The following is a 24,757-nucleotide window of genomic DNA, read 5'->3' on the forward strand; positions in this document are numbered from 1 at the left end:
AGAGGGAGGGTATGGGGAGGGAGGAGGGAGGAGGGTTCAGGATGGGGAGCACATGTATACCTGTGATGGATTCATTTTGATATTTGGCAAAACAAATACAATTATGTAAAGTTTAAAAATAAAATAAAATTTAAAAAAAAAAAAAGAAAAAAAAATAGAATTGTGCTTTTCACAGTTATGTCTTCAATTCACCTGGAATTAGTTTGTGTAGGATATGAGGTGGGGACCCAATTGTGCCAACATCATGGGTCTTATTGAAAGTATCTTTTTTCTACTGCAATATTATCTCTATCTTATATCAACTTAATGTATGTGAATAGGCTTGTTTAGGGACTCTCTATTCTGCTTCAGAAATCTTTTTAAGCTATTTTTATGCTAATAAATCCCTTAGACTACAAGTAAATCAAAACAATCAATCCTAAAGGAAAGCAACCCTCAATGTTCATTGGGAGGACTGATGCTGAAGCTGAAGCTCCAATACTCTGGCCACCTGATGTGAAGGACTCATTGGAAACGACCCTGATGCTGGGAAAGACTGAAGGCAAGAGGAGAAGGGGACAGAGGATGAGATGGTTGGATGGTATCACCAACTCGATGGACATGAGTTTGAGTAAGCTCTGGAAGTTGGTGATGGACAAGGAAGCCTGGTGTGCTGCAGTCCATGGGGTCACAAAGAGTTGGACATGACTGAGTGATTGACTGAACTGGAAGATGGAGAAACTTGCTAGTATCAATTGCTAAATAAAGAATACTGAGTAGCTGGAGTCAGTGATTGCCAGTCTCCTCCTAGGACCATACATTCTAACCTTTTCAATATTTGAGCTGTTATCAAAATACTACTAAAATGTTGAGGTTAAGAACTTGCCTCCTGTTAGATGCATTGACAAGTCAAGTAACAAAGGAGTTTCCCTGAGTCTTCTTCTTCTGCTGCTTAGTTTTTCCCACAACAACAGAAAGTTCTGTTGGATAGATGAATGAATTCCAATAGCATGTTTAATTTGGGTTTCTTTTCAACTTTCAAATGCCTAGAGTGCAAAAAATCTCCTAGATATACAGTGAAATTTCACACTAAGAGACAATGTCACATTAAATATAACCCTGAAAGAGCCAGATGACAGAAAGTATTTTTAGAATGCATAACTTATCAACTTTCCTCCAAAGATTGTAATGATAATAGCTTGCACTTATTGAACATGGAGTGTGTTCCAGGCACTGAGGTGTTTTACATGGAGTATATTTAATTCTTACAATACACATCATATGAGGTATATATTATTATTATTACTCTCATATTGCCCAAGAAAAATGTGAGGCTCAGAAAGACTAAGAATTTGTTAATTTTTCCAGATATGTAAGTGGTGGAAATGAGTTTCTAACTTAGTCAAATATGTTGAATTATAGTTAAGAGCCTTCCTTCTTAATACCTTGAAATACTCTCACTTGAAGTTTCCCTGTTCTGTTTAATATCATCTACTTTATCTCTGTCCTCATGAGAATTGAGTAAAAATGAGGCAGGATGATATTTGTGTTAGATAAGATTCCATATTGCTAACACAGAAAGCCTGGCTCAAGTTGGCATTAGTAACAGATTTAGATAATGTGCCCACTTCCACATGAAAACTGGAGCTGGGGGAACATCATTGGCTCAGGACAGGATCATGTACCCATCCATGAACGACACACTGTGGCAAGGGGAAAATGGATAACTGAGATTGCAGTTTAGTCAATTCCTGAAGCCAGGGATGGGAAAAATCCCATCGAAATCGAATGGCTGCCCCTTGAGGTGGGGAGAGGGGAAATGGGAATATAGAAGCACAGGGAAATGAAGAAAAAGAAGTCAAACAAATGGAATCCTTAGTTCCTTTCCCACTAAAAGATTAACACATACATTAAACTGAAAGAAAGATCATGCTGCTGCTGCTGCTGCTAAGTCGCTTCAGTCGTGTCCAACTCTGTGCGACCCCGTGGACTGCAGCCCACCAGGCTTCTCCGTCCATGGGATTCTCCAGGCGAACACTGGAGTGGGTTGCCATGGTTAGATCCCAAATCTTAAAAGAATTCCACTGACAATGTGTGACTTAGCTCTCCATTAGCTGCATTGTGGCCTTCCCTATAACTCAGACAGTAAAGGATCTGCCTGCAATATGGGAGACCTGGGTTTGATCCCTGGGTTGGGAAGATCACCTGGAGAAGGAAATGGTAACACACTCCAGTATTCTTGCTGGGAGAATGCCCATGGGCAGAGGACCCAGGTGGGCTACAGTCCATGGGGTCACAAAGAGTTGGACATGACTGAATGACTAAGGACAGCACAGCTGCATTGTAACAAATTATTCTAAAATTTATCTGCTTCAAAGAAGCACTTACTTCTGTGAGTCAGTAACCTAAGTGTGGCTTAGCTGGCTCAGTGCTTTTTATCAGGTTGCTGGGGAAAGATCTTCAAAGCTCACTCATGGTTGTTGGTAGAATTTAGTTTTTCCTAGGCTGTTGCACTGAGGCAGTTTCTTGTCATGTGGGGCTCTCCTTAGGGCAGCTCACAGCAGGCAGCTGGCTTCCCTGAGAGCAAGCAAGGAAGAGAGCAAAGGAAAATGTCCAGGACAGTCTTTTTATAACCTAATCTTGGAAGTGACATCCTATTGCTTCCACTTGTATTTTATTCTTTAGAAGTGAGTCAGTAAGCCTATCCTTTTCTCAGGAAAGAAGAGAGAGAAGTGTGAAAATCAATCATAAGGTGGGGATCTATGGGGCCATCTTAGAAGCTGCCTACTATGTGTGGGCTTCCCAGGTGGCTCAGTGATAAAGAATCTGTCTGCCAAAGAAAGTGATGGGAGTTCGATCCCTGGGTCTGGAAGATTCCTTGGAGAAGGAAATAGCAACCCACTCCAGTATTTGTAAGGTATGGAGGTAGAGTAGGCGAGGTTCAGAAAAAGAATGAGACTGGCACTCTACAGGAACAGATCACCTTTAATGAGGCGAGAAGGGGCAGCAGTCAGATTAGCGAGCTACTGCACTTATCTAAGAAAAAAGTAAGTATATATAGGCATGTATGTAGAACGCTACTGTCTTAAGGGGGCCTGTTCTTCTCCAAGGTTGCTGGGAGTAGTTATCCCTTAAACGGCTGGGGCAAGGAGTTCTGGCGATGGGCCAAAGGCTGGGCCGGCTTGGAGCTGGGCGTAATCAACCTAATGTCTATTTTTCCTTTGGGTGAGAGAGTTCTTTGTTTTGCCTAGAATGGTGGGGAGGACCTGGAGGGGAGTTTTAATTCCAGGTTACCTTGAGCCATGCAACTTTCCTTCAGTATCCTTGCCTGGGAAATCCCATGGACAGAGGAACCTGACAGGGCTCCTATCTGTGGGGCCACAAAAAGAATCGGACATGACTTATCGACTTCAAAAAAAAAAAGCAAACATAATGTGTTCATTTGTATGTGGGTGGGTGGGTGTTTATGTGTGTTTTAGGGATGGTGGGCAGTGGTTGCATATGGCATGGGCCAAAAGAGTACGAGTTCTTAGGAATTTTTCCTGTTAAGAGTATTGGAGAGTTAAAATGATAGTTGTCCCTACAGGAAACATATGATATTTACAAATTAAGAATTTGAGCCAGATTAATAAAGTGACTATTTCCAAAGGTGTGGTAAGTTAGGTACAGAGAAATTACAAGGAATAGTGCATTACCCGAGAGGTTGAGACAGCTTGGTGTATCACTCTCCTGAGGTCTGAAGCGGCATGAGGAAGGAGCGGTTACCAGAACTGGGAGAGGGTTTTGTATGAGAAGACCCTGGGACAGAAGCCATGACTTTTTACCTTATGAAGTAGTCAGCCAACGGCATATCAACAGGGAGGGTGCCAGGGGAATAAATACGCTGAATCATTCTCTTCTACCCTTCTGCTGGTACCAACCACTGGCAGAACTCAACCAGAAGCCAGAAGGCAAGACATCCACTAATATGGTCAATACAGTCCAGTCTCCAACCACACACAGTAATGTGGGAACAGCATAGAGTAGACCAGGAGGACAGTGAGAAGATACCCAGTACAGATTTCAAAGGAGTGCATATGAGGAAAATCCTATCTTTAATAGGGAAAGATGAAGAAACAGTCCTCCATGACTAGGTATTATTTAGTGCAAGCTAGATGGAAGAGTTTGCTGACAGAGAAAGGTATTTAACATCAGAACAGGCTTTCATATAATTGCGTCTCTTGAAGATCCTCAAAAATGGGAAACATGCATCCATCTCTATGAAAAGATTTGGGCAAAACTATACTGATGAAAGAAGCATGGGTAGCTAAGATGACTTTGAAGGGTACTTGTAACTTGAGGATTTGGCGTTCCAGGAGGAGGGATGGAAATCAGGGAACTGGATCTCCTGCAAAATATTCACGACTCTTTGAAATGGAAATGAGGCTCTTCCAATTTAGGAATCAAATTAAAGAAAGTATTCAGGGTGTTAGCAGGCTGTGCTCCTGCTTGTTTGAAGTGGCAGCTAAAGGAGGGAGGTGTGCTTTTCCCTGGATGAAGCAGGATCTCTCTCAGCCTGGTTTCATCTTTACTTAGCACCTGCTGGCCAGGAGTGGTGTCGCCCGAGCAATCAGACAGTAGACGTGCCAAGAGTCTGACCTCCCTGTGTCTGCTGCCCCTCCCCCCAGCCCCATGACACTTCTCCTGATATAGATGGACAGGGGTTGGTTTAAAATGACAGTCTCAAGTTCGTGTAGAAAGAGAAAGTTAATTCAAAGAAACTGTCAGGCAAGCTTCCTCTCTCTGTAGGAATAATTATTATCCCCTTTCACCATGGCCCACCTGGGAGCCCACTTTGCCTTCAGATCCCGCTGGCAGAAGACCGATGATGAACTCTGTCGACATAGCATGTCCTTTATTCTTCACAAAGCCATTTGCAATGACTTCTTTCAGAGCTATCTCTACCTGCTGGAAAATATTCCCCTGGGTAAGTGAGTCAGAGCTCCTAGATAAGGGATAAGAAATGACTGGAGCCACTATGTGAGGTTGTGGGGCTTTTCCAAAAGGAATTAGAACAAGGACACTTTTCAGATAAAAAGGACCCACAACCATTTAAATGGGCTTAAATGTTTCAATGGCATTCTTTTATGGAGAGTGCAAAATCAAGTGCTGCCTGGAAGGTCAAGCCTCTATTTTGGGACTTCCATGCACCACAGACATGAGTAACTTGCTTCTCTGGGTGTTGGCTGCCTGAATATCAGCCTTGTGGAAATGAATTTCTTGAGTTTGAAAGGACATTTTTAATATTTGCAAAAGTTTAGAGGTGAGTAAATTAGGTAACTCAAAGATGAGAATATTAATGCAATAGCATATCAACTCACAATTAAAAAGAATGGCTGAACAATAATAGATCAAGGTTGTTGGGGTGAGTGTGTGTCTGCATGTGTATGCATGAGCACACACTCCACATAATGCTTTCTGGCTTTTCTGAGTTACAATAATAGTCTGAGAGCTTAAAGGAGCTGATTTTAGTGTGATCTTTGAATGTTAAGAAAAAAACTGGGCAGTAGTCTGTCTCCATTATAGTTATTTCCTTTAGTTTTCAGGGAACTGGACAATAGGGCAACATAAAGCTTATCTGGTTTGTCTACACTGCTTTTCTCAGCCTGTGTGAAAGTGGTTAGTTAAGCGCACTCTTAACAGCCCTGAAGAGGAAATAACTTGTGATTAAAGAGTGAAGTATCCCCTTTGATTTATATTCCCCCAATGAAAGCAGGAGCAGTATGTTTCACCCCAGTCTGTTTTCTTAAGGTTGCTGAAAGCCCCATTGTACACTTGATGTGGGCAGGCTTTCCAGATGGGCAAGGAGCTACATAATTCTTTGTGTTGCATTCAAGACTATATTACCAGCCTACCAAGGTCACTTTCTAAGTCCATTTCTGAGGGGAATCTTTAATTCTAGATATACAAATGACTTCATCTCACATATATACATATATATATATTCCTTATACAAATTTCTCATTTATGACTTTATTTGAACCTCATACCCACATGATGAGATAGATAGGGTCAGTATTATTACTTTCCTATGCACCTTCTCACTCCTGTCCCCTATACTATTTTTTTAAAATGAGGAAAAGAAAATTCAGAGATGATGAGATCAGTCTAGATAGGTCTCACCTAGATACCAAAGCAAGAACCAGGGCTCTTTCTGGTAGATCACATTTTGTTGTGCAGTCGTTAAGTTGTTCCCGATTCTTTGTGACCTCATGGACTGCAGCACTTCAGGCTCCACTGCCCTTCACTGTCTCCTGGAGTTTGCTCAAATTCATATCCTTTGTGTTGGTGATGCTACCTAACCATCTCATCCTCTGCCACCCTCTTCTCCGTTTGCCTTCAATCTTTCCCGGTTTCAGGATCTTTTCCGAGTCCATTCTTTGTGTCAGGTGGCCAAAGTATTGGAGCTTCGGCTTCAGCAACAGTCCTTCCAATGAATATTCAGAGTTGATTTCCTTTAGGACTGACTGGTTTGATCTCCTTGCAGTCCATGGGACTCTCATGAGTCTACTCCAGTGCCATAATTCAAAAGCATCAATTTTTCAGTGCTCAACCTGCTTTAGGATCCAAACTCTCTGATCTACCCATAAGTAATTCCTTTAGGACATAGTCGACATCTCATCTGTATCCAAATGGAAAAATTAGAGCAGTTTATTTGGAAGATGATGATGTTCTGACCACTCCATATATTTTGTCAGACCACTGGAGACACTGTTTGGATGATATCTCAGTAACAGTAGCTTGTTGGCTCATGTTGCGTTAGTCTGGCGAAATATATAAATTCAATAACTTATGAGAGACTTGCTAAAGGGTAGATGACTGCCAAATTTTAAAAATAATTATTAGAGATTAAACCCCATCTCTGAAAGTAGCTAAAGATGAATTTAAAAGACCCCAATAAATATTTATGAGAAAAATTAAATGGCCCCTTACTAATAATTAATTGCAAGTTTCCAACATCCTGAGTCCAAATTCTGGCACTGCTACTGATAGAGAAATCACCCCTGCAAGTTGCTAAACTCTGAGCATCATTTTCCTCAAAACTGTGGGGCTGTTGGAATATTAAATGCAATTATATATGTGAAACTCATCAATGCTCAGTAAGCAGTAGCATTTCATTTCCTTCCTTAGAACCAGCTCTCTTTTAAAGTCACCACACAGCCTTCCTTAGAACAGGCATTACCAATGATAAGCTTAATTCGCTGTATGAGAGTTTTCAGGCTCCAGTGGATATTAATGTTTTCACTTTGGAAGTAAAACTCAGCCAGTGGAAGCACTCCTTCCCCAGCCCCCACTGAGGTGTTTTAGAGTTGGCTTCCCCTCCTCTTGATGATTTCAAGACTTCATAGAAATGAAAATAAAGCCCTTCTTTTAAAAGACTGGGGAGCCCTACTGTAGCATCTACACAGAGAGTTTGTTGTTTGGAGTAATTATGGGAAGAATGGCGGCTAACCAGACTCTTTGATTTCTTCTTTCTTCCTTCCTCCCTCCAACTGCCTGCGTTAAGCAGTCAGCCTCACACCAGCTCACTGTGAAGTGACATTCAGTCATGGGGACGCTTGTTGAAATATCCCTGGCTAAGTTCAGTGATTCCTGGAGAAGCAAGAGCATGCATATTCAAAGTCTCCAATGGAATTCTTAGCTATGCCATTGACTATGACAGGTCTTCACAAAGAAATGGAAACATGCTTGTTACTATTCTCAGTGAAGTGAAGTGAAGTGAAGTCACTCAGTTGTGTCCAACTCTTTGCGACCCCATGGACTGTAGCCTATCAGGCTCCTCTGTCCATGGGATTTTCCAGGCAATAGTACTGGAGTAGATTGCCATTTCTTTCTCCAGGGGGTCTTCCCGACCCAGGGATCAAACCTGGGTCTCCCACACTGTAGACAGATGCTTTACCGTCTGAGCCACCAGGGAAGTCTGCTAATCCTCTCAACATCTGTATTAGGTGGTGGGGTTATTTTCTCTCTCCTGAATCTGAGGAACTGATCCACAGAGGAAGTAAGTAACTGGCCAAAGATCACACGGTGATGAGTGTGGAGCAGGATTAGAAGCCAGGCCAGTTGAGCTTTTTAACCACAAAATCATGCTGCCTCTCAGTGTAAATGGCAACTTGACTAGTGAAGGGAGCACTACAAGTTTTACCAAAATTTTCCAACTGACAGGAATATAAAAAACAGTCCATGAGGAGCACTGGCTTTCTACTGAAGAAATCAGAAAGATGGGTGAGCCAGTGAATGGGTTCATATAATCTAGTTATACCAGCCCAAATTCAGCTAGAGGCCTGGAGTGAATGAATTTGTCATAGGTGGCTGTTTGTGAACAAATGGGAAGTAGAGTAGGAAAACAATTTAGGTAAATCTCCAGGTTGTATAACAGTGTGGGCCTGTATGCAATCCAACTTGGAGGTGTACACATAAGCCAACTCCTCAGTAATTCTTCCAGCACTATCCACAGCATATTTTTAAGGACACAGAAGTCAGTGAATATTTATTCACTATATATTGTGCAAGAATCTATTACTCCTGGACATTGTTAAAGGCTTAGTCTAACTTCGCACTTAGAATAATACTTCCAAGCAGTTTAGCAAAAGGAACAAAGGCTTTGCATTTAAATAATTTGGGTTAGGACCTGGGTGTGACACTTCTTTTCTCCGTAATATGGAGCATGTTACTAAATTTTTCAGATTTTTTTCATCACTTACCTGTAAAATAGTGATTACAATTCCAGTTTTTGTGAGGACTAAGAGAGATGACATGAAAGTGCCTTGGCATAACGTCAGGCACATGGGAGGTACCTATTAATGGTTATTAACTCCCCTTCACTTACCCTTTTAAAATAATTAGGCTCTGAGGAAGAAATTGAGAACAATGGTCACACCTTTGCTATCACAATTAAAACCTAGAATTAATAAAAACATTCCCTAAAATACACTGCTGCTGCTGCTAAGTCACTTCAGTCATGTCCAACTCTGTGTGACCCCATAGACAGCAGCCCGTAACTTCCAAATGAAACTCAGCATACAACTTTTGGCATTTTTCAAGTTGATTTCATCCCTGTGGAAAGCATGGCTGCACAACTCACTGTGCAGTGATACATTTTCCGAAGGTTTATTGTTGCCTTTGCAATACCAATTATGTAAGACCATTTTTCATTTTAAAGAAATGAAGAAGTGGATCGTTTTCCTTTCTTTAGCAGACCGTCCTATACACAGTACTAAATGGGTAAAATATGGATTTTGAATTTAAATAGAACTAGGTTTAAATCCCAGTTATGTCACTCACTATTTGGCAATTTCTTTAACCTCCTGATGCCCTCTTTTCTTCTGTAGATAGTCACGTCTATCTTATATATTCAGTGAGATATAAATGCTAGCATATATAGTACATATATACATGTTTGATCAGTGATGATTACTATTTGTTTATTATTTAGGTTTGCCTAATTAGGAAAATCAATTTATCCTCCTATAGTTTTTCATTAACCACAAAAAGTGTGACCTATGTGTGATTATGTCATGTGTGCGTGCATGTGCTCAGTTGTGTCAGACTATTTGCGATTCCATGGACTGTAGCCTACCAGGCTCCTTTGTCCATGGAATTCTCCAGGCAAGAATACTGGAGTGGGTTGGCTATTCCCTATATCCATCCATTACTTTGTTGAACCTGTTATCCAAAGAACGAAAAACTAGACAATATTCATTTATTCAGTGAACACTCAAAGGAGGCCTGCTGTGGGTCAGCAGGATGGTAAGTCCTGGGTTATAAGGAAAATAAGATAGAGCTTTATCCTGAGAGTTTAATGTAGGAGAGAGACCCGCACAGATAATCTTTGTGGAACATTGGGACATGACAGGCATCACTACAGGATGCTGCAGAGGGAGGTCCAGAGGAGGCCTGGTGACTGCTGGATCAGCTTCTGACTCTTCCAATGTAGAATCTCACCATGAAAACTCTGTCCCCAGTATCTTTGTATTCTGACCTTTTCACATTCAACAGCGGGTTAGGTAGAACACTGAAATAGGAATTAGAGAGGAAGCCATTTGGCCAAGTGGGCAGGGGACATGACGTGCAGCAGGAACTTGTATACATCCTTGCTGGGGTGGGGAAAGTGTATTTTCCCTCCTTCCTCACCTTTCTTTACTTGTGTTTGAAGGCTGAAAAGGATTTGTGTGCTCAGTTGTGTCTGACTCTTTGTGACCCTATGGACTGTAGCTCACCAGGCTCCTCTGTCCATGGGATTTCCTAGACAAGAATACTGGAGCAGGTTGCCATTTCCTCCTCCAGGGGATCTTCCTGACCCAGGGATTGAATCTGTGTCTCCTGTGACTCCTGTATTCATCGGTGAAATCTTTTCCACTGAGCCACCTGGGAAGCCCTGAAATAGTCCTCAGTCGAAAAAGAAAAAGCCCACTAAAACTTTCAGGGTTGAGAGTGCATTACTTTACAGGCAAGGAACCCCCGACTCCTAAAGCATTCAGGGAAGAAATAAAACCTAGAGGGACTCTCAGTGTAATTCTAAGGCTTGTTAATGATGACTTTCTAGCATTCTGGCACACACAGACCTTTGGATTCTACCAGGAACACTGATAAAATTCCACTCCCTCCTACCCTTTCTTGTGGATGAGAAAACTGACAAGACTTTGGTGTTTTTTAGATTCCACAAATAAGTGAGATCATACATTATTTATCTTTCTCTGTCTGATTTATATAATTTAGTATAATGCCCTCGAGGTCCATCTATGCTGTCACAAATGGCAGAATTTTCTTCCTTTTATGGCTGAGTAATACTCTATTGTGCCTAGACACATTTTCTTTCCTTCCTCCCTTCCTTTTATCTTTCCTCCCTTCCTTCGTTAAATTTTTACTGTCACTTCTTTAATGGCTAAATTGAGAAGTGATCACCTACAAATCTCTCTTATGGAAGACCTTATACTTCCTAAAGACATCTCCATTTCTTTCCTCTTATAAATAAAAGACTAACTTGATCCAGTATTGTATCTCAAATCATTTCAAACTTACTGTTTAAATCTAGTCTATATATCCTCTGAAGACTTTTAGGTCAATTTCCAGTTGACAAACAGGTCTAATATCTAGAATAAAGTCTAAAAGAGTTATATCCAACTCTACTAAAAAAAACAAACAAAAAAGGAAAATAGAGAAGGTACTCAGCAAGCATAAACGCTATGCTCTCAACAAATCTTTCTTAGAGAGTTCACAAGATCTTTGTTCTTCTTCAGGGCAAATTCACACGTACTTTATTTTTCTTTTTGTAACCTTGGAAATTGCTTGGAAGTTCAGCTTATAATGTAGGTCAAGAAATAAGCACCATGTTATATCAAGAGCTAATAGAGTGTCTAGCCTCTGGTTTAGACTATACTAGGTGTCACAAAAACATTGCAATCCCACAAGAATAAGCCACTAGATGTATTCTATAATAAAAAGATATAGGCTGATGTTTGATTACCTTATCAATCAACTGGCACCATTGCAGGAGCTATCAGGAGGGGAGTACCTGGGGCTGGACATTACACCTCATATATCTTTTTAGTGAAATGTTCCTGTCAATTAGGTGACAAGCCCATAACCATAAAAACTTACCTATTGAGTCTGACCCCTGCTGAGCTTGGCATTCACTTGTGGTCTAAACGTTGCTGGCATAATGGACCATTCCCATTTCCAGATTAAAGGTTTTAATAAACTCCACCAACTAGTTGACTTAAGCAGGTGATGATGAGAGTGGTTGTTTTGCTGCTTTGGTTGGATCAACAAGAGAGCACTGGGCTGTGGCTTACCTGTGGCTTGCCCCAGAAGCATTCGTCTCTGGGAAGACTTTGTGAGCTGTGATTTCTTAACCTCATTTTCTGAGACATCCAGACGAATTTGGAACAGTCATGTTTTTTTGGCATGGTGATGCTTAATTTTTTCTGTCCCTGTTGAATTTATAAGCATTAATTTTATTCATTATATGTCATTGTTGACATAACACTTTACTGAGTGCTAGGGAAGGGGGACTGGTGTCGGTTCCCAATGATTTTGAACATGAGGGCATTCCTTTTAAAGTTATATTTTCTCAATCAGATGCTCACTTGTATATAAAATGTCAAAAAATCTATATATTTATTAATAGTTTTAAAAGGTTTGTATTTTTAAAATGACAATCTATTGTTCAGTTCAGTTCAGTTCAGTCACTCAGTCGTGTTCGACTCTTTGCGACCCCATGGACCGCAGCATGACAGGCCTCCCTGTCCATCACCAGCTCCTGGAGTTTACCCAAACTCATGTCCATTGAGTCAGTGATGCCATCCAACCATCTCATCCTCTGTCGTCCCCTTCTTCTCCTGCCCTCAATCTTTCCCAGCATCAGGGTCTTTTCAAATGAGTCAGTTCTTCACATCAGGTGGCCAAAGTATTGGAGCTTCAACTTCAACATCAGTCCTTCCAATGAACATCCAGGACTGATCTCCTTTAGGATGGACTGGTTGGATATCCTTACAATCCAAGGGACTGTCAAGAATCTTCTCCAACACCACAGTTCAAAAGCATCAATTCTTCTGCACTCAGCTTTCTTTATAGTCAAACTCTCACATCCATACATGACTACTGGACTATTTATTAATAGTTTTAAAAGGTTTGTGTTTTTAAAATGACAATCTATTGTATAATTAACATATATAGGAAATATAGTATATAATATTGTTAGTCTCTAGAAAATAACATACATGGGTTCTGATTCCTATATTCCTTTTAGCAAATTCATGATCACTCAAGGGTCCAAATATTGGCCTCAGCGTCTTCAAGGTAGGAAATAATGATGTAACTCCACAGATGAAATATACTACAATGGATAGAAGTAGGGTTTATTGGATTTTTAACTTTTAGAATAAAAATTTGGAACTATGTAACCGTTATTCAATTCAGAGCCATGTGGTACATTAATCCACCGTCACAATCTTGGTGTTCCTAGTAAAGTTTAAATAGATTCTCTTTTCTTATACTCCTTCTATGTACAATTATGTCATATTTTGGTTTGCTTCATATCCTGATTGTAACATTCTTTTATACAGTTGTATATTTTACTTGGAGCATTCAACTGTCTTTTATTTTTGTTGAGGTTAAAAATATGTCTTCCTAAGGATATTACTCATGTCTTCTCACTTCTTCCCTACTATCTATTGCCCAGAATCCAGTTCATTCTATTTCCTGAAGATATTTTTGAAGCCAATGCTTTCTGTTGTAGTATAAACTGATTTCTTTCTAGATCTAATAATATCTACCATTTTGGGATTTCTTTTCATTGGATTCCTGGGTTAATTTTGTTGTCTTTCATGATATATCTTCTCAATTTTAACCCTCACTGAGCTGGAATATAGCTTTGAGAAACTTCTGAAGAATGAATATGGGAGGTAAATATTCTCTCACCATTTGAATGGTAATATATTTTAGCTTCAAAATAATTTTCCCTTAAAATATTGATGACACTGTTTTTCAGTGTTTGTGATGAGATCTGTGTTATAAGCCTGAGTCTACTCCTTTGAATATACGGCTGCCAGGTAAACTATGAGGTCAGTTAAATTTGAAATTAAGATATGCTAAGTCGTGTCCAACTCTGTGCGACCCCATAGACGGCAGTCCACCAGACACCCCCGTCCCTGGGATTCTCCAGGCAAGAACACTGGAGTGGGTTGCCATTTCCTTCTCCAATGCATGAAAGTGAAAAGTGAAAGTGAAGTCGCTCAGTTGGGTCTGACTCTTAGTGACCCCATGGATTGCAGCCTAACAGGCTCCTCCGTCCATGGGATTTTCCAAGCAAGAGTACTGGAGTGGGGTGCCATTGCCTAGTCCGGAATTTAAGATAATCAACAAACAATTTTTTAGTAAAAGTATGTCCCATGCAATGTGTGGTATTTTGAGCATATTTATACTAATAAATTATCCATTGATTATCTAAAATTCAAAAGTAATTGTATGTCTTATATTTTTATTTGCTAACTCTGGCAACCCTACTTGAAAGTCAGCAAACTTTTCCCCTGTAAATAACTTAATAATCTTCTCATTACTCTTGGTGTTTTGAAATTTCCTAAAGATATGTATGAATGTGACATTAATTATTTTTGATAAAAATTTTCATAAATAAAAATATTTTTATTTAAATAAAGTATATTTAAGTATTTTTAATTAATTTATTTACTTTAATTGGAGGGTACTTTACAATATTATGGTGGTTTTTGCCATACAGTGACGTGAATCAGCGAGGTTTTTAAAATCCATATTGCTTAGTACTCTTGGACCTTACAATCTCTTTCAGCTTGAGAAATTTTATCTGTTTTTTCTGTAATAATTTTCTTCTCTTCATTTTCTGTTTTTGAGAATCTTAATTAGCTTGATGTTGGGTCTTCTGAATTAAATCTTTATAGCTTTAATATTTTTACTTGTGTTTTCTGAATCTACCTTTTCCTTTATGTCCTGATTTGTTTACTCAATGTTAACTCCAAATGTTTACTCAATATTAACTCCAAAGTTTTTGGTAATCAAAATTTTAATTTCTAAGAATTCTTTATTATGTTTTACATTGCCATTTTCTTGACATCTTATCTTCAATTTATGATGCACCTGTTCTCGTATCTCCTCATGGATAAAAATTTTTGCTTGGTTTTGGTTTAAATTCTCATTAATTTCCTGGATTATTTCTATTTCCTTTGAAGTCAGTTTTGATTGTTTATCTCTCTTTTGTTCTTCAGACATTCACCCTCATGTATTTGGAAGTCATTTTTTAATCCATGGTTAGGGATGAAGGACAAGGTAAAGGAGTTTAGGTGGTGGAGAAGATTTCCTCTGTTACATACTTCTCCACTGAATAGAAAGGATGCCCAGGAGCTCTACATATGCCAGTTGACTTTACCAGACTCTGATGAATGTAAGCAGATGAGGTGCCTAGAACCTTCTATATGCCAGAATTACTATTTTAGGATCCCAACACTAATGGGTCTAGTTCTCCTTTTTTTCTTTTTTTAGAGAAGAGACTATTTACCCCCCTTAGATTATAGCTGTGCTGCTTGTCACTTTTGGGAGGAAGTACATTGGTCACCTCCCAGTTGGCCTGCAGGCAGATTTTAAATTAACTTTTACTTCCTTTGCAGATGTCCTGAGCTGTAAATTATATAGTTTTGTTCCATCTGCTTTTTGTCTTCCAGAAATTTGTTGAAATCATGAATTTATTGGCGGTCCCTCCTCATTTTCTTCATTGTTACAGATTGAGTTTATTAAAACAATTCATGGGGAGTATTGGGAATGAGAGAAGACAAATGGATGGATTCAGCTTATAATCTTGAACAAGAAATTCCTCCCTTTCATCTCACTTTCTATCATTTCCTTCTGAATGCTCTCTAATGAACATATTTTATATCTGCAAGGATGCATTTTAATTTACAAATCACATTTAAGTGCATACTCATTTACCCTTCAGAAGTGGGAACACATGTTTTTATAAAAATAAATGTTTAAAAATAATACCTCACTTCTTTTCTGAAATAATGATATAGTATATGTGAATGTGCCTAGTATAATACCTAGTACAAAATAGTTGCTCAAAAAAATTATACTTTTTAGTATTTTATTTTCAGAACTTAGGGCTCAAGCACATTTTCTGTCATGTTGGTACAAAGAGATATATGGGTATGAATTGCTTGAAAAAGAAATGAAAAAAATACCTATCCCTAATCTACCTTGTGGTTAGAAGTAAGGATTAGTGATCAAATTTCCATAAAATATTTTAAGGTCAAAGATAAAACTTACTGTGAAACTTGTGAAATTATTTATTCTACTGTAGCAAACACTATTGAATACTTTTAAACACAGTGACAAGCTATTTTTAAAATTAAACTCTAGGTTTATTAAATCATGAAAATGCCACGACTGTGATTTATACATGACCCACCTGAAGATCACAGGGGTTGAGAAGTTTACCCAAGGTTAAATAGCAAGTAAATAACCGAGCTAGAGCTCAAGCCCAGATCTTCTGACATCAAATGAATACCCTTTCCTCCATACCACAGATTTGCAGGCTTCTAAGAGGAAATTCGCTGCATGATAAGAATGAACTTGTTCTGTCACTTAAATATTAATAATGTTTTATTTTCAGTGAAATTGTATGCTTTAACAAGTCAAGTAATCAATGGTGAGATGCAGTTCTATGCCAGAACTAAACTCTTCTATCAAGAAGTACCAGCTACAGAAGAGGGTATGATGGGAAATTTCATTGAATTGTCCAACCCAGATATCCAGGCCTCTCAGAAATTTCTCAGGAAATTTGTTGGGGTGAGTATCCAACTGTAGTTTGATTAGGAAGCAAAGTTCTTGCAAACAATGAGCTCACAGGCTTCTGTGTTGTTGCTTCAGTCATATGAAAGCCAAATGGGTGAGCCATGGGTTTAGTGTGAAAGCCTGTTTTAAGAGGTTCAAAAAGGATGGGGCACATTAAATGACTGGTTTATCCTAGTTGGCATCACTCTCCTAGCACCAGCTTATTTCTTATGCTTCAGGGGAAGGTGAACTAGCAGTGTTAATATTACAAGTAGTAGATTAAGAAGACTTCTCTTTCAGATCCCATAGATAAGCAGTTGACACTCAGATGACCGATGAGAAATCATGCCATTTGGGATCTTGGGGTGATTTATTGAGTCTCTGTAATAAAAACTCAACGTTGTAGGGAAATGCAGGCTTATGTTTAGTTTAAAAATGATAAGTATAGTAGAATATCTTTATATTGTTTTCTACACACTTGAGACATTGCCTTGAAAAACTGTGATCCCTTTATAGATTTGGTGTTGGGTAAAACTCCACTTCCATACTTTCAGGCCACATGGAGATGGGTCATATACTTTAGGGGCCAGAATCTTGGGCCCCAGAGTCATTATGGTTCTTCTTACAGTGTAAGCCACCTTGGGTTTACTCCTTAAATTCTCTTAAACCTCAATTTTCTTACCTGTGTCTAGAGTATAACCACAGAACATATCTTGTAGGATAATGTGAAGCTCAAATGAGATAATATATGTCAAATATTTACTTTAGTGCACATAATTATTATGCAATAGAGCTCATTTATTGCTACTACTACTAACAAGCTTTCATATAATTCAGTCATTGTATTTTTTGGAGCTTCATTTAGTTGGGGCTTCCCTGGTGGCTCAGGTGGTAAAACATCTGCCCACGATGCAGGAGACCCAGTTTCAATCCCTGGGTTGGGAAGATCCCCTGGAGAAGGAAATGGAACCCACTCCAGTACTCTTGCCTGGAAAATTCCATGAATGGAGGAGCCTGGTAGGCTACAATCCATAGAGTTGCAAAGAGTTGGACACAACTGAATGACTTACTTTCACTTTTTCATTTAGTTTTTAGAACAGACAACCCACATAATAAAGCTGCTGTTGGTTCTACTGAGAACAAAGTCCTAACTAGCAAACAGGTTTTGTTCCAATTCACTATGAAGTTATTCATCTGAAATTTGGACTCCATTTTATTCTGATGAAGGAACCATTAAGAATATTACAAATATTTGGGATTAAGTTGTCAACCTATTTAGAAGCATAATATTAATAGTTTCCCTAGTGTTGAGGTGAGGTTCACTTTTTATCCAACTTTCTCTGAAGTACCCTTTGCCTGAGTATAGAAAAATAGAATCAGGATGGAGCACTCATTGGGGCAAAGTGTCTGGACATCAACTGTGGCCATAAAGGACTACAAAACTAGAGATGATGGCTGGGGTTATTTATAGATCAGGTTAACCTGGAATATTTTAAAATCAGTGTTACTGACTGACTTCACCGAGCACTTTATCTGAGATAGTCACTCTGATGAGCACTTTAGAAGTACTATCTTATTGTTCTTCATAATAATTTTGGGAGGTAAGTACTATTATTATTTCTCATTTTCATGGTTGGGGAAACTGAGGCTTCTAGAGATTAGGTACATTTTCAAGGTTACACAGTTGGTAAGAGACAGATCTGGGACTCATGCCCGACAAGGTCTGTCTGATACCAAATTCCCAGCTCTTATCCACGACATATTTTTTCTATTTGTCTCATGAAGCAGAAAAATCCCTGCTCTGTGTGTGTGTGTGTGTGTGGACCACAGACCTCAACTCTCCCCCAATCTGGCGAAGAGCAATCCTTCCTGCTCGCCTCGAGGTGAGGCTGACTTTGATCCCAGTGCATTTCAGAAGCTTAGTTAGTAATCCGGCTGTCTTGTCACTCCATGTGGAATGCCAAACTGACCACAGGGATGCTGGTCAGACAGAGCCCATACACAGGCCCACAGACCTGGGAAAGGAAACAGGCTTCTGCTGGCATATTTATGTTGGAAATGAGTAGTCTGCTTTTTTCAAACAAATATAAGGAGTCCTTCTTAGTAGACAAGGCTCATTGTGAAGCTGTGACCTCAAAGTACAAACATAGTCTTTTTAAAGAAATGATATTTTGGTACTTTGACCTTAATAATATGCTAAATTAGTATCCAGGTCAAGATACAAGGAGTTTGGGAACATGAGTATCTGACATGATTTATCCTTATGTCAACTGGGAAAAGGCAGATTGTTTAATTTAAAGTTTTGCTTTCCTTTCAACACTTAGTGATCTGGGACAGTGGGAAAACACTTTTAAACTTGTTGCAAATGTGCTTACTTTAGCAAATAAACAAACGATACCAAGATAATATCAGTGGCAAAACTGATAACATTCCTTACTTTTAGCTTTTTGAGGGGAAAGTAAAAATTTATAAAAAGGAATTGGTATTTGATGGTTTTATCTCTTGATATTTCTCAGAGATTGGATGACTGAAAAATTGGGGGCTAACTGTATTTCACGGTTTTTATACAGTGGTATTTAACACTTTATTTTCAAACTCCAATGGAAAGAAGGTAAAATAATATTCTTTGACACAAAAGACATAGGCAGAATCAAAATGAAAATTAAATTTCTTAGAGTATTTTACTGTTTTATATAAATCCAAAAATATGAAGATAATAAATAATAGGATAATTAAAGTTCTGAAATCACACATTTATGTGGTTTTGGTCACATTCACGGAGGTGCATCAAATTTCAATCCAAGCACAGTAATAAGCAGCCAGAGTGTCCAAGAGAGTAGAGATGTTGTCCCAGAGGTCAGTCTTTAAATGTCTCTTCTCAGAGGCACAGCATGAGGATGAGAGAAAGAGGAAAAAACTTGGTGCCAGGATATGCGAGGCTGTGCCAAACACCGGGAACGGCATGGAATAAAGACAACTAGGCGGTAGCGGTGAGGGGCAAAAGTGCACAAGATTTGAGTAAAAGGCATCTTTTGTGTTTTTATATAACAGTTTTTGTATATTTGTGTATTCGTGCGTACATATGTGCTCAGTCACCTCAGTCGTGTCTGACTCTTTGTGACACATTGGACTGTAGCCTGCCAAGCTCCTCTGTCCATAGGGATTCTCCAGTCAATACTGGAGTGGGTTGCCATGCCCTCCTCCAGGGGATCTTCTCGACTCAGGGATTGAACCTGCGTCTCTTATGTCTCTTGCACTGGCAGTAGGGTTCTTTACCACTAAAACCACCTGGGAAGGCCAATTGTTTTGTATATTGTTTTGAAACTGTTGTTTCAAGGATAGCTACAGTCAAATATCATACAACATAAACACACACATATACATATATATATACATATATACACATGTTTATTTCATAGATATATACTGGTTGTGTGTGTGTATGTATATTACTTTATAGAAGCAAATTTGAGAAGGTTTTCATTGGCTGATATCCTCCTATCTCTACTAACTATTCATCTTTCACTGTCAGTTAATTTAATTCAGAATTTTACTTTTAAAAAGTTTAAGGGCTTTTTGTCCAATAAGTCATGTGATTTCTGATACAAAAGCAGAAACAATTTTTAGCATGAAAAGAGACAGGGGGACTTTGCTGCAACTACCTTTTATCCTCATAAATGTGCTATATGCCATAAAGGCTGAGTTTAAAGTGAAATTCTGGCCTGAGAATGGAACAGATTGCGTTTCCTCAGCTCAGGTCCTAAAAATTATCTTCCACACAAGAATAGTAGATAATTCAGAGCCCTCAAAATCAGTTTTGAAAAACATAAATTTTAATCATCCACCCCAGTATGAATTGAAATGTGTTCACTGCATGAGTTTGAAAAGCAATTTTAAACCTCTGAAAGATTCTCTCTGCTTTGCTCTCTCTCTTTTTCTACAAGGCAATAAGCTACAGTGCAGGTCCATTTGCTATGGATTTGACCCAAATTGGCAATTAACAAAGTTCTACTTCAGAGAAGGCGATGGCACCCCACTCCAGTACTCTTGCCTGGAAAATCCCATGGACGGAGGGGCCTGGTGGGCTGCAGTCCATGGGGTCGCTAGGAGTCAGACACGACTGGGCGACTTCACTTTCACTTTTCACTTTCATGCACTGGAGAAGGAAATGGCAACCCACTCCAGTGTTCTTGCCTGGAGAATCCCAGGGACAGGGGAGCCTGGTGGGCTGCCGTCTCTGGGGTCGCACAGAGTCGGACATGACTGAAGCGACTTAGCATCAGCAGCAGCAGCAAAGTTCTACTTTCATAGGACTTTAAATGGCCCACTTCTTATAAAACATTACCTAGTTCTCAAACCTAAGACATTTTCTAAAATCTTATTTTTTAATTATTTGAAAGACCTATAATTGGATAAAATAAAGAAGGCAAAAACTAGACATGTTTGGATATGTTTTGAAAAAAGTCATTGAATGTTTTATAACTTGACTCTGGCAATGGGTGCAGGCATTCTAAAGTTGCTTCAGTGCTACGACTCTGTGCTACGGTATGGATTATAGCCTGCCAGGCTCCTCCGTCCAAGGGTTTCTCCAGGCAAGAATACTGGAGTGGGTTGCCGTGCCCTCCTTCAGGGGATCTTCCCATCCCAGGGATTGAACCCATGTCTCTTATGTCTCCTGCGTTGGCAGGGGGGCTCTTTATCACTAGTGCCACCTAGGAAGTCCACGGTGGTGGGTACATACCTGTATACATTTGTCCAGACTCCTTGAATGGTACATTTAAAACAGTACATTAAATTTTATGTGTGTGTGTATGTTAGTTGCTATGTCGTGCCCCACTCTTTGTGACCCCATGGACTGTAGCCTGCCAGGCTCCCCTGTCCACGGAATTCTCCAGGCAAGAATAGCAAGAATAATGAGTGGGTTTCAATTCCCTTCTCTAGGGGATCTTCCTGATGTAGGGATCAAACCGAGGTCTTTTGCATTGTAGGCAGATTCTTTACTGTCTGAGCCACCAAGGAAACCCACATTTAATTATATGAACTTGACCTAAATGAAGTTTACTTAAAGAGGTAACTGAGTGTCAAGACTCAGGGAGAATGTCTGTCATTGGAATGTTCCACAAGGTACCTTTCTGCAGGGGCCCGGGAGAGCTGGCACGGACTGTGCCTTGGACTGCGGCTCTGGGATAGGAAGAGTGAGCAAGCATGTCCTGTTGCCGGTTTTCAACACTGTGGAACTGGTGGACATGATGGAATCGTTCCTCCTCGAAGCACAGAACTACCTGCAGGTCAAAGGCGACAAGGTAGAAAGCTACCACTGCTATAGCCTGCAGGAATTCACACCCCCACTGGGAAGATACGATGTCATCTGGATTCAGTGGGTCATTGGTTAGTTCTGCATGGCATTGCATCTTCCCTTCTCCCCACTAACTGGAGGACTTGTGGAGGCAGAGCAAAGACACAAAGGGATATTTGGCTCTAGCTGCACTTAGAACAGTTAGCTAGTCTAACATATAATGTGAACTCCCCCCAAACTCTGGTCCTCTGGATTCTGCCCCTAACATCCACTGAACAAGGCTGGTGATTCCCATTCTTAGGATGGAGTGTCTTTGTGCCAACCTAAATCCTAGAAGAAAACTGAATATTTGAAAAACTTTAAAAAGTGTATCTCCATTATTGACAAACCTTGGCTTTCTTAGATTTAAATTCTCAGGAAATGAGATAGCAGTGAATGAGATTTTGGTCTGAGTGTGTGTGTGAGTGTGTGTGTGTGTGTGTGTGTGTGTGTGTGTGTGTGTATAAGACACAGAGGAATAATGGCAGAGTTGAGGTGTTCAGCAGACATGGAGTGAATCCAAGGGATGAGGAGTGGTTTATTTTGTGCCTGGGAGGTAGATAGACTAGGTTGGTATAATACTGTTTTACAGAGCGTGCACTGATTCTCCTCAAAGAGGATACCTGTTCTCTTACCTAAATTCTCAAAGCCTCCCACAACAAAACAATTCAGGCTACGAAATAATTCATGAATGAATGAACAAACAAGCTCCCGATTTGTAGCCTTGTGGCCGTTCAGTCTTGCCTACTCACCTCCTTCCCCACCCACCCTTTCATCCTGTTCCCCCATTTACTTGGCCTCACCTGTAGGGTACCTGACCGATAAAGACCTTCTTGCGTTTCTTTCCCGGTGCCGAGATGGCCTGAAGGAAAATGGCATCATCATACTGAAGGACAATGTGGCCCGGAAGGGCTGCATCTTCGATCTCTCTGACAGCAGCGTGACTCGGGACATGGACATCCTTCAGACCCTCATTAGGAAGAGTGGGCTGGTGGTGCTAGGCCAGCAGAAGCAGGACGGCTTTCCAGAGCAATGTGTCCCGGTGTGGATGTTTGCGCTGCACAGCGATGGAAGCTCCTGACCAGCTGCCGGAGTGAACGACTGCACTGCACAAAGGTGCATTGGGAAGAGTGGCTCTCCTCTGATTCACAAGTTACACCCCTTGTGATCCACGGAGGAATGAACAGAAGGGAGGCAATGTATGTTTTAAAATGGTTGATGTCACGTTTCCACTAATTATGTAAGTACATGCACACACGCTGTGACCTTTTCCAAAAGATAAATGGAATGTGACATCTGGAAAAACATCTGAACTATACCAGTGTACCCATAAAAACAGGAAAGGGAGCAACAGTCACAAAATAGAAACCGCATTGGTCTCTGAAGATTTGCATTAAAGAGTAGTTTAAGGTGGGTGGGATAAAGTCTAGACCACCTTTCTCTGCCCTCATGCTAGATACTTTATACTTCCTTCCTCTTTGGGAATATTACTTCTCTCAGACAAAAATCTCCCCTTAATTAAGAAAGCACCAGTCAAAATAACCTTGTTAAACAATTCCATTACTTAATTTTGTCTTTGGCAGAAAAAAAAAATGTGGTTTCACTTTCTATTTTGGGTCAGTTTCGCTGCCCAATGATGTAATATGGATGCAATTTCATAACAGAAGTCTGCATTTCAGTGATGGGGAAGTGTCTCCTTTCAGGAGAAAATGTTTTACCCTTGAAATTTCAGCTGTGAACATGTAAGTGAATGTCATTGATAATCTAATTTTAGTCACTGGCTTCTAACACAACTTGCTTCATTGCAGTCGCTCCTGTTTCCTTGATTGATAAAATGTACACTGGAAAGAGATAGGAAATGGTAAACCTGAAAACTGAACTAACTGCGTTAGTTTAATTAAAAATATCTAAAATCTTTCAAAAACAAAAATGTAACTTAATTTCTATTAGCAGAATGTTTAAATATAACTTCTATTTTATTTAAAATGCTCTAAAGTCTTCATGTGAAGGATTTGTCTTTTGATGTATTATATATTGAGTCTTCTATGAAATACAATCAGTTTAAGTAAAGAAAGTCTGTTAAATGCATATGCTATCACCCTAAAATCATGTTTATAAGTGATAGCTCTAAATTAGGAGGAAAATAATTATTATAAAGCACTATGTTGATATAGCATGATTTAGTAGTCTGATTTTATGTCCTGGAAAATTATGTCACTCTGCCACTGGCACCTTCCAGCTGCAGTATGTTATTCATAACATTTTAGGGTAATGTAACAGAATGTGAGTTAAAATCATTGCTGGAGAAACCAGAGACCAAAATTAAATAAAATGATGAATCATTACCAAACAGAATTATTATGACAAAACAAGAATTCTCATGTTTTCATCCTCTATGTATTGGAAAAAATTAACTAAATCTTCCTTTTCAGCCCATCCTAGGCATTTTCTGCTTCTTTTACACTTAGCACCCTATTCTCTTACTTCTTGACTTTCTGCTTTGCAAGTACTCACATGCTGATCGACACAGTTGTCCATTCCTCAGCACCCTGGTTCCTGAGCTCAAGGAGGAAATAACATAATTGCCCCATTAATATGAACACATAATCTTTAACTCAGCTGAATCTTTGGAATAGATCAGCAGTCCCTTTTCTCTTCCTATGTCATTTTCTGTTCTTCTTAGAAAACTTCCAGATCTTTATTGTGCCACAAAAATTCCCAACTCCATATCTATTTTTCACTTAATTGATAAAGCAGAAATTAGGAAGTAAATTATACCAATATCTCCTCTCTATAACAAGTTAATAACTAGTACAAGGTAAAGGGAAGAGTGGGCTTTCCTGGTGCCTTGCAGTCAAGAATCTGCCTGCCAATGCAGGAGACATAGGTTTGGTCCCTGGATCTGGAAGATCCCCTGGAGAAGGAAAAGGCAATCCACTCCAGTATTCTTGCCTGGAGAATCCCATGGACATAGGAGTCTGGCAGGCTATATATCCATAGGGTCTCAAAGAGGTGGATACAACTGAAGCGACTCAGCATGCAGGGATGCGTGGACTGAAGTACACCAGGCTCCTCTGTCCATGGAATTCTCTAGGCAAGAAT

General features: G+C 39.6%; 1 protein-coding gene across 3 annotated transcripts; it reads left to right on the plus strand.

Annotated features, from left to right (window-relative positions):
* The first annotated feature begins 4,680 nt into the window (after positions 1–4,680).
* On the plus strand, positions 4,681–24,484 carry METTL11B (methyltransferase like 11B). 3 transcript variants are annotated; one of them, XM_010836711.1, is made up of 4 exons: positions 4,681–4,945; positions 16,160–16,335; positions 21,459–21,708; positions 22,465–24,484. In XM_010836711.1, the coding sequence occupies exons 1-4, from the start codon at positions 4,792–4,794 to the stop codon at positions 22,734–22,736; spliced, it is 852 nt and encodes a 283-aa protein (XP_010835013.1). In that variant the 5' UTR covers positions 4,681–4,791; the 3' UTR covers positions 22,737–24,484. The 3 variants fall into 3 exon arrangements, with proteins under 3 accessions (XP_010835013.1, XP_010835014.1, XP_010835015.1); XM_010836712.1 differs by having other exon boundaries at positions 22,483–24,484; XM_010836713.1 differs by having other exon boundaries at positions 22,513–24,484.
* Positions 24,485–24,757: the final 273 nt, after the last annotated feature.

This window comes from Bison bison, unplaced genomic scaffold (assembly GCF_000754665.1).
Source record: "Bison bison bison isolate TAMUID 2011002044 unplaced genomic scaffold, Bison_UMD1.0 scf7180017864064, whole genome shotgun sequence".
NCBI lineage: Eukaryota > Metazoa > Chordata > Mammalia > Artiodactyla > Bovidae > Bison > Bison bison.

Bases quoted from the DNA above. Each gene is read 5' to 3' on its own strand.
- METTL11B (XM_010836711.1), top strand. From the start codon at position 4,792: ATGGCCCACCTGGGAGCCCACTTTGCCTTCAGATCCCGCTGGCAGAAG. The intron at 4,946-16,159 runs GTAAGTGAGTCA...TTTTATTTTCAG, and splicing joins GCTGGAAAATATTCCCCTGG to TGAAATTGTATGCTTTAACA. The intron at 16,336-21,458 runs GTGAGTATCCAA...ACCTTTCTGCAG, and splicing joins TTCTCAGGAAATTTGTTGGG to GGGCCCGGGAGAGCTGGCAC.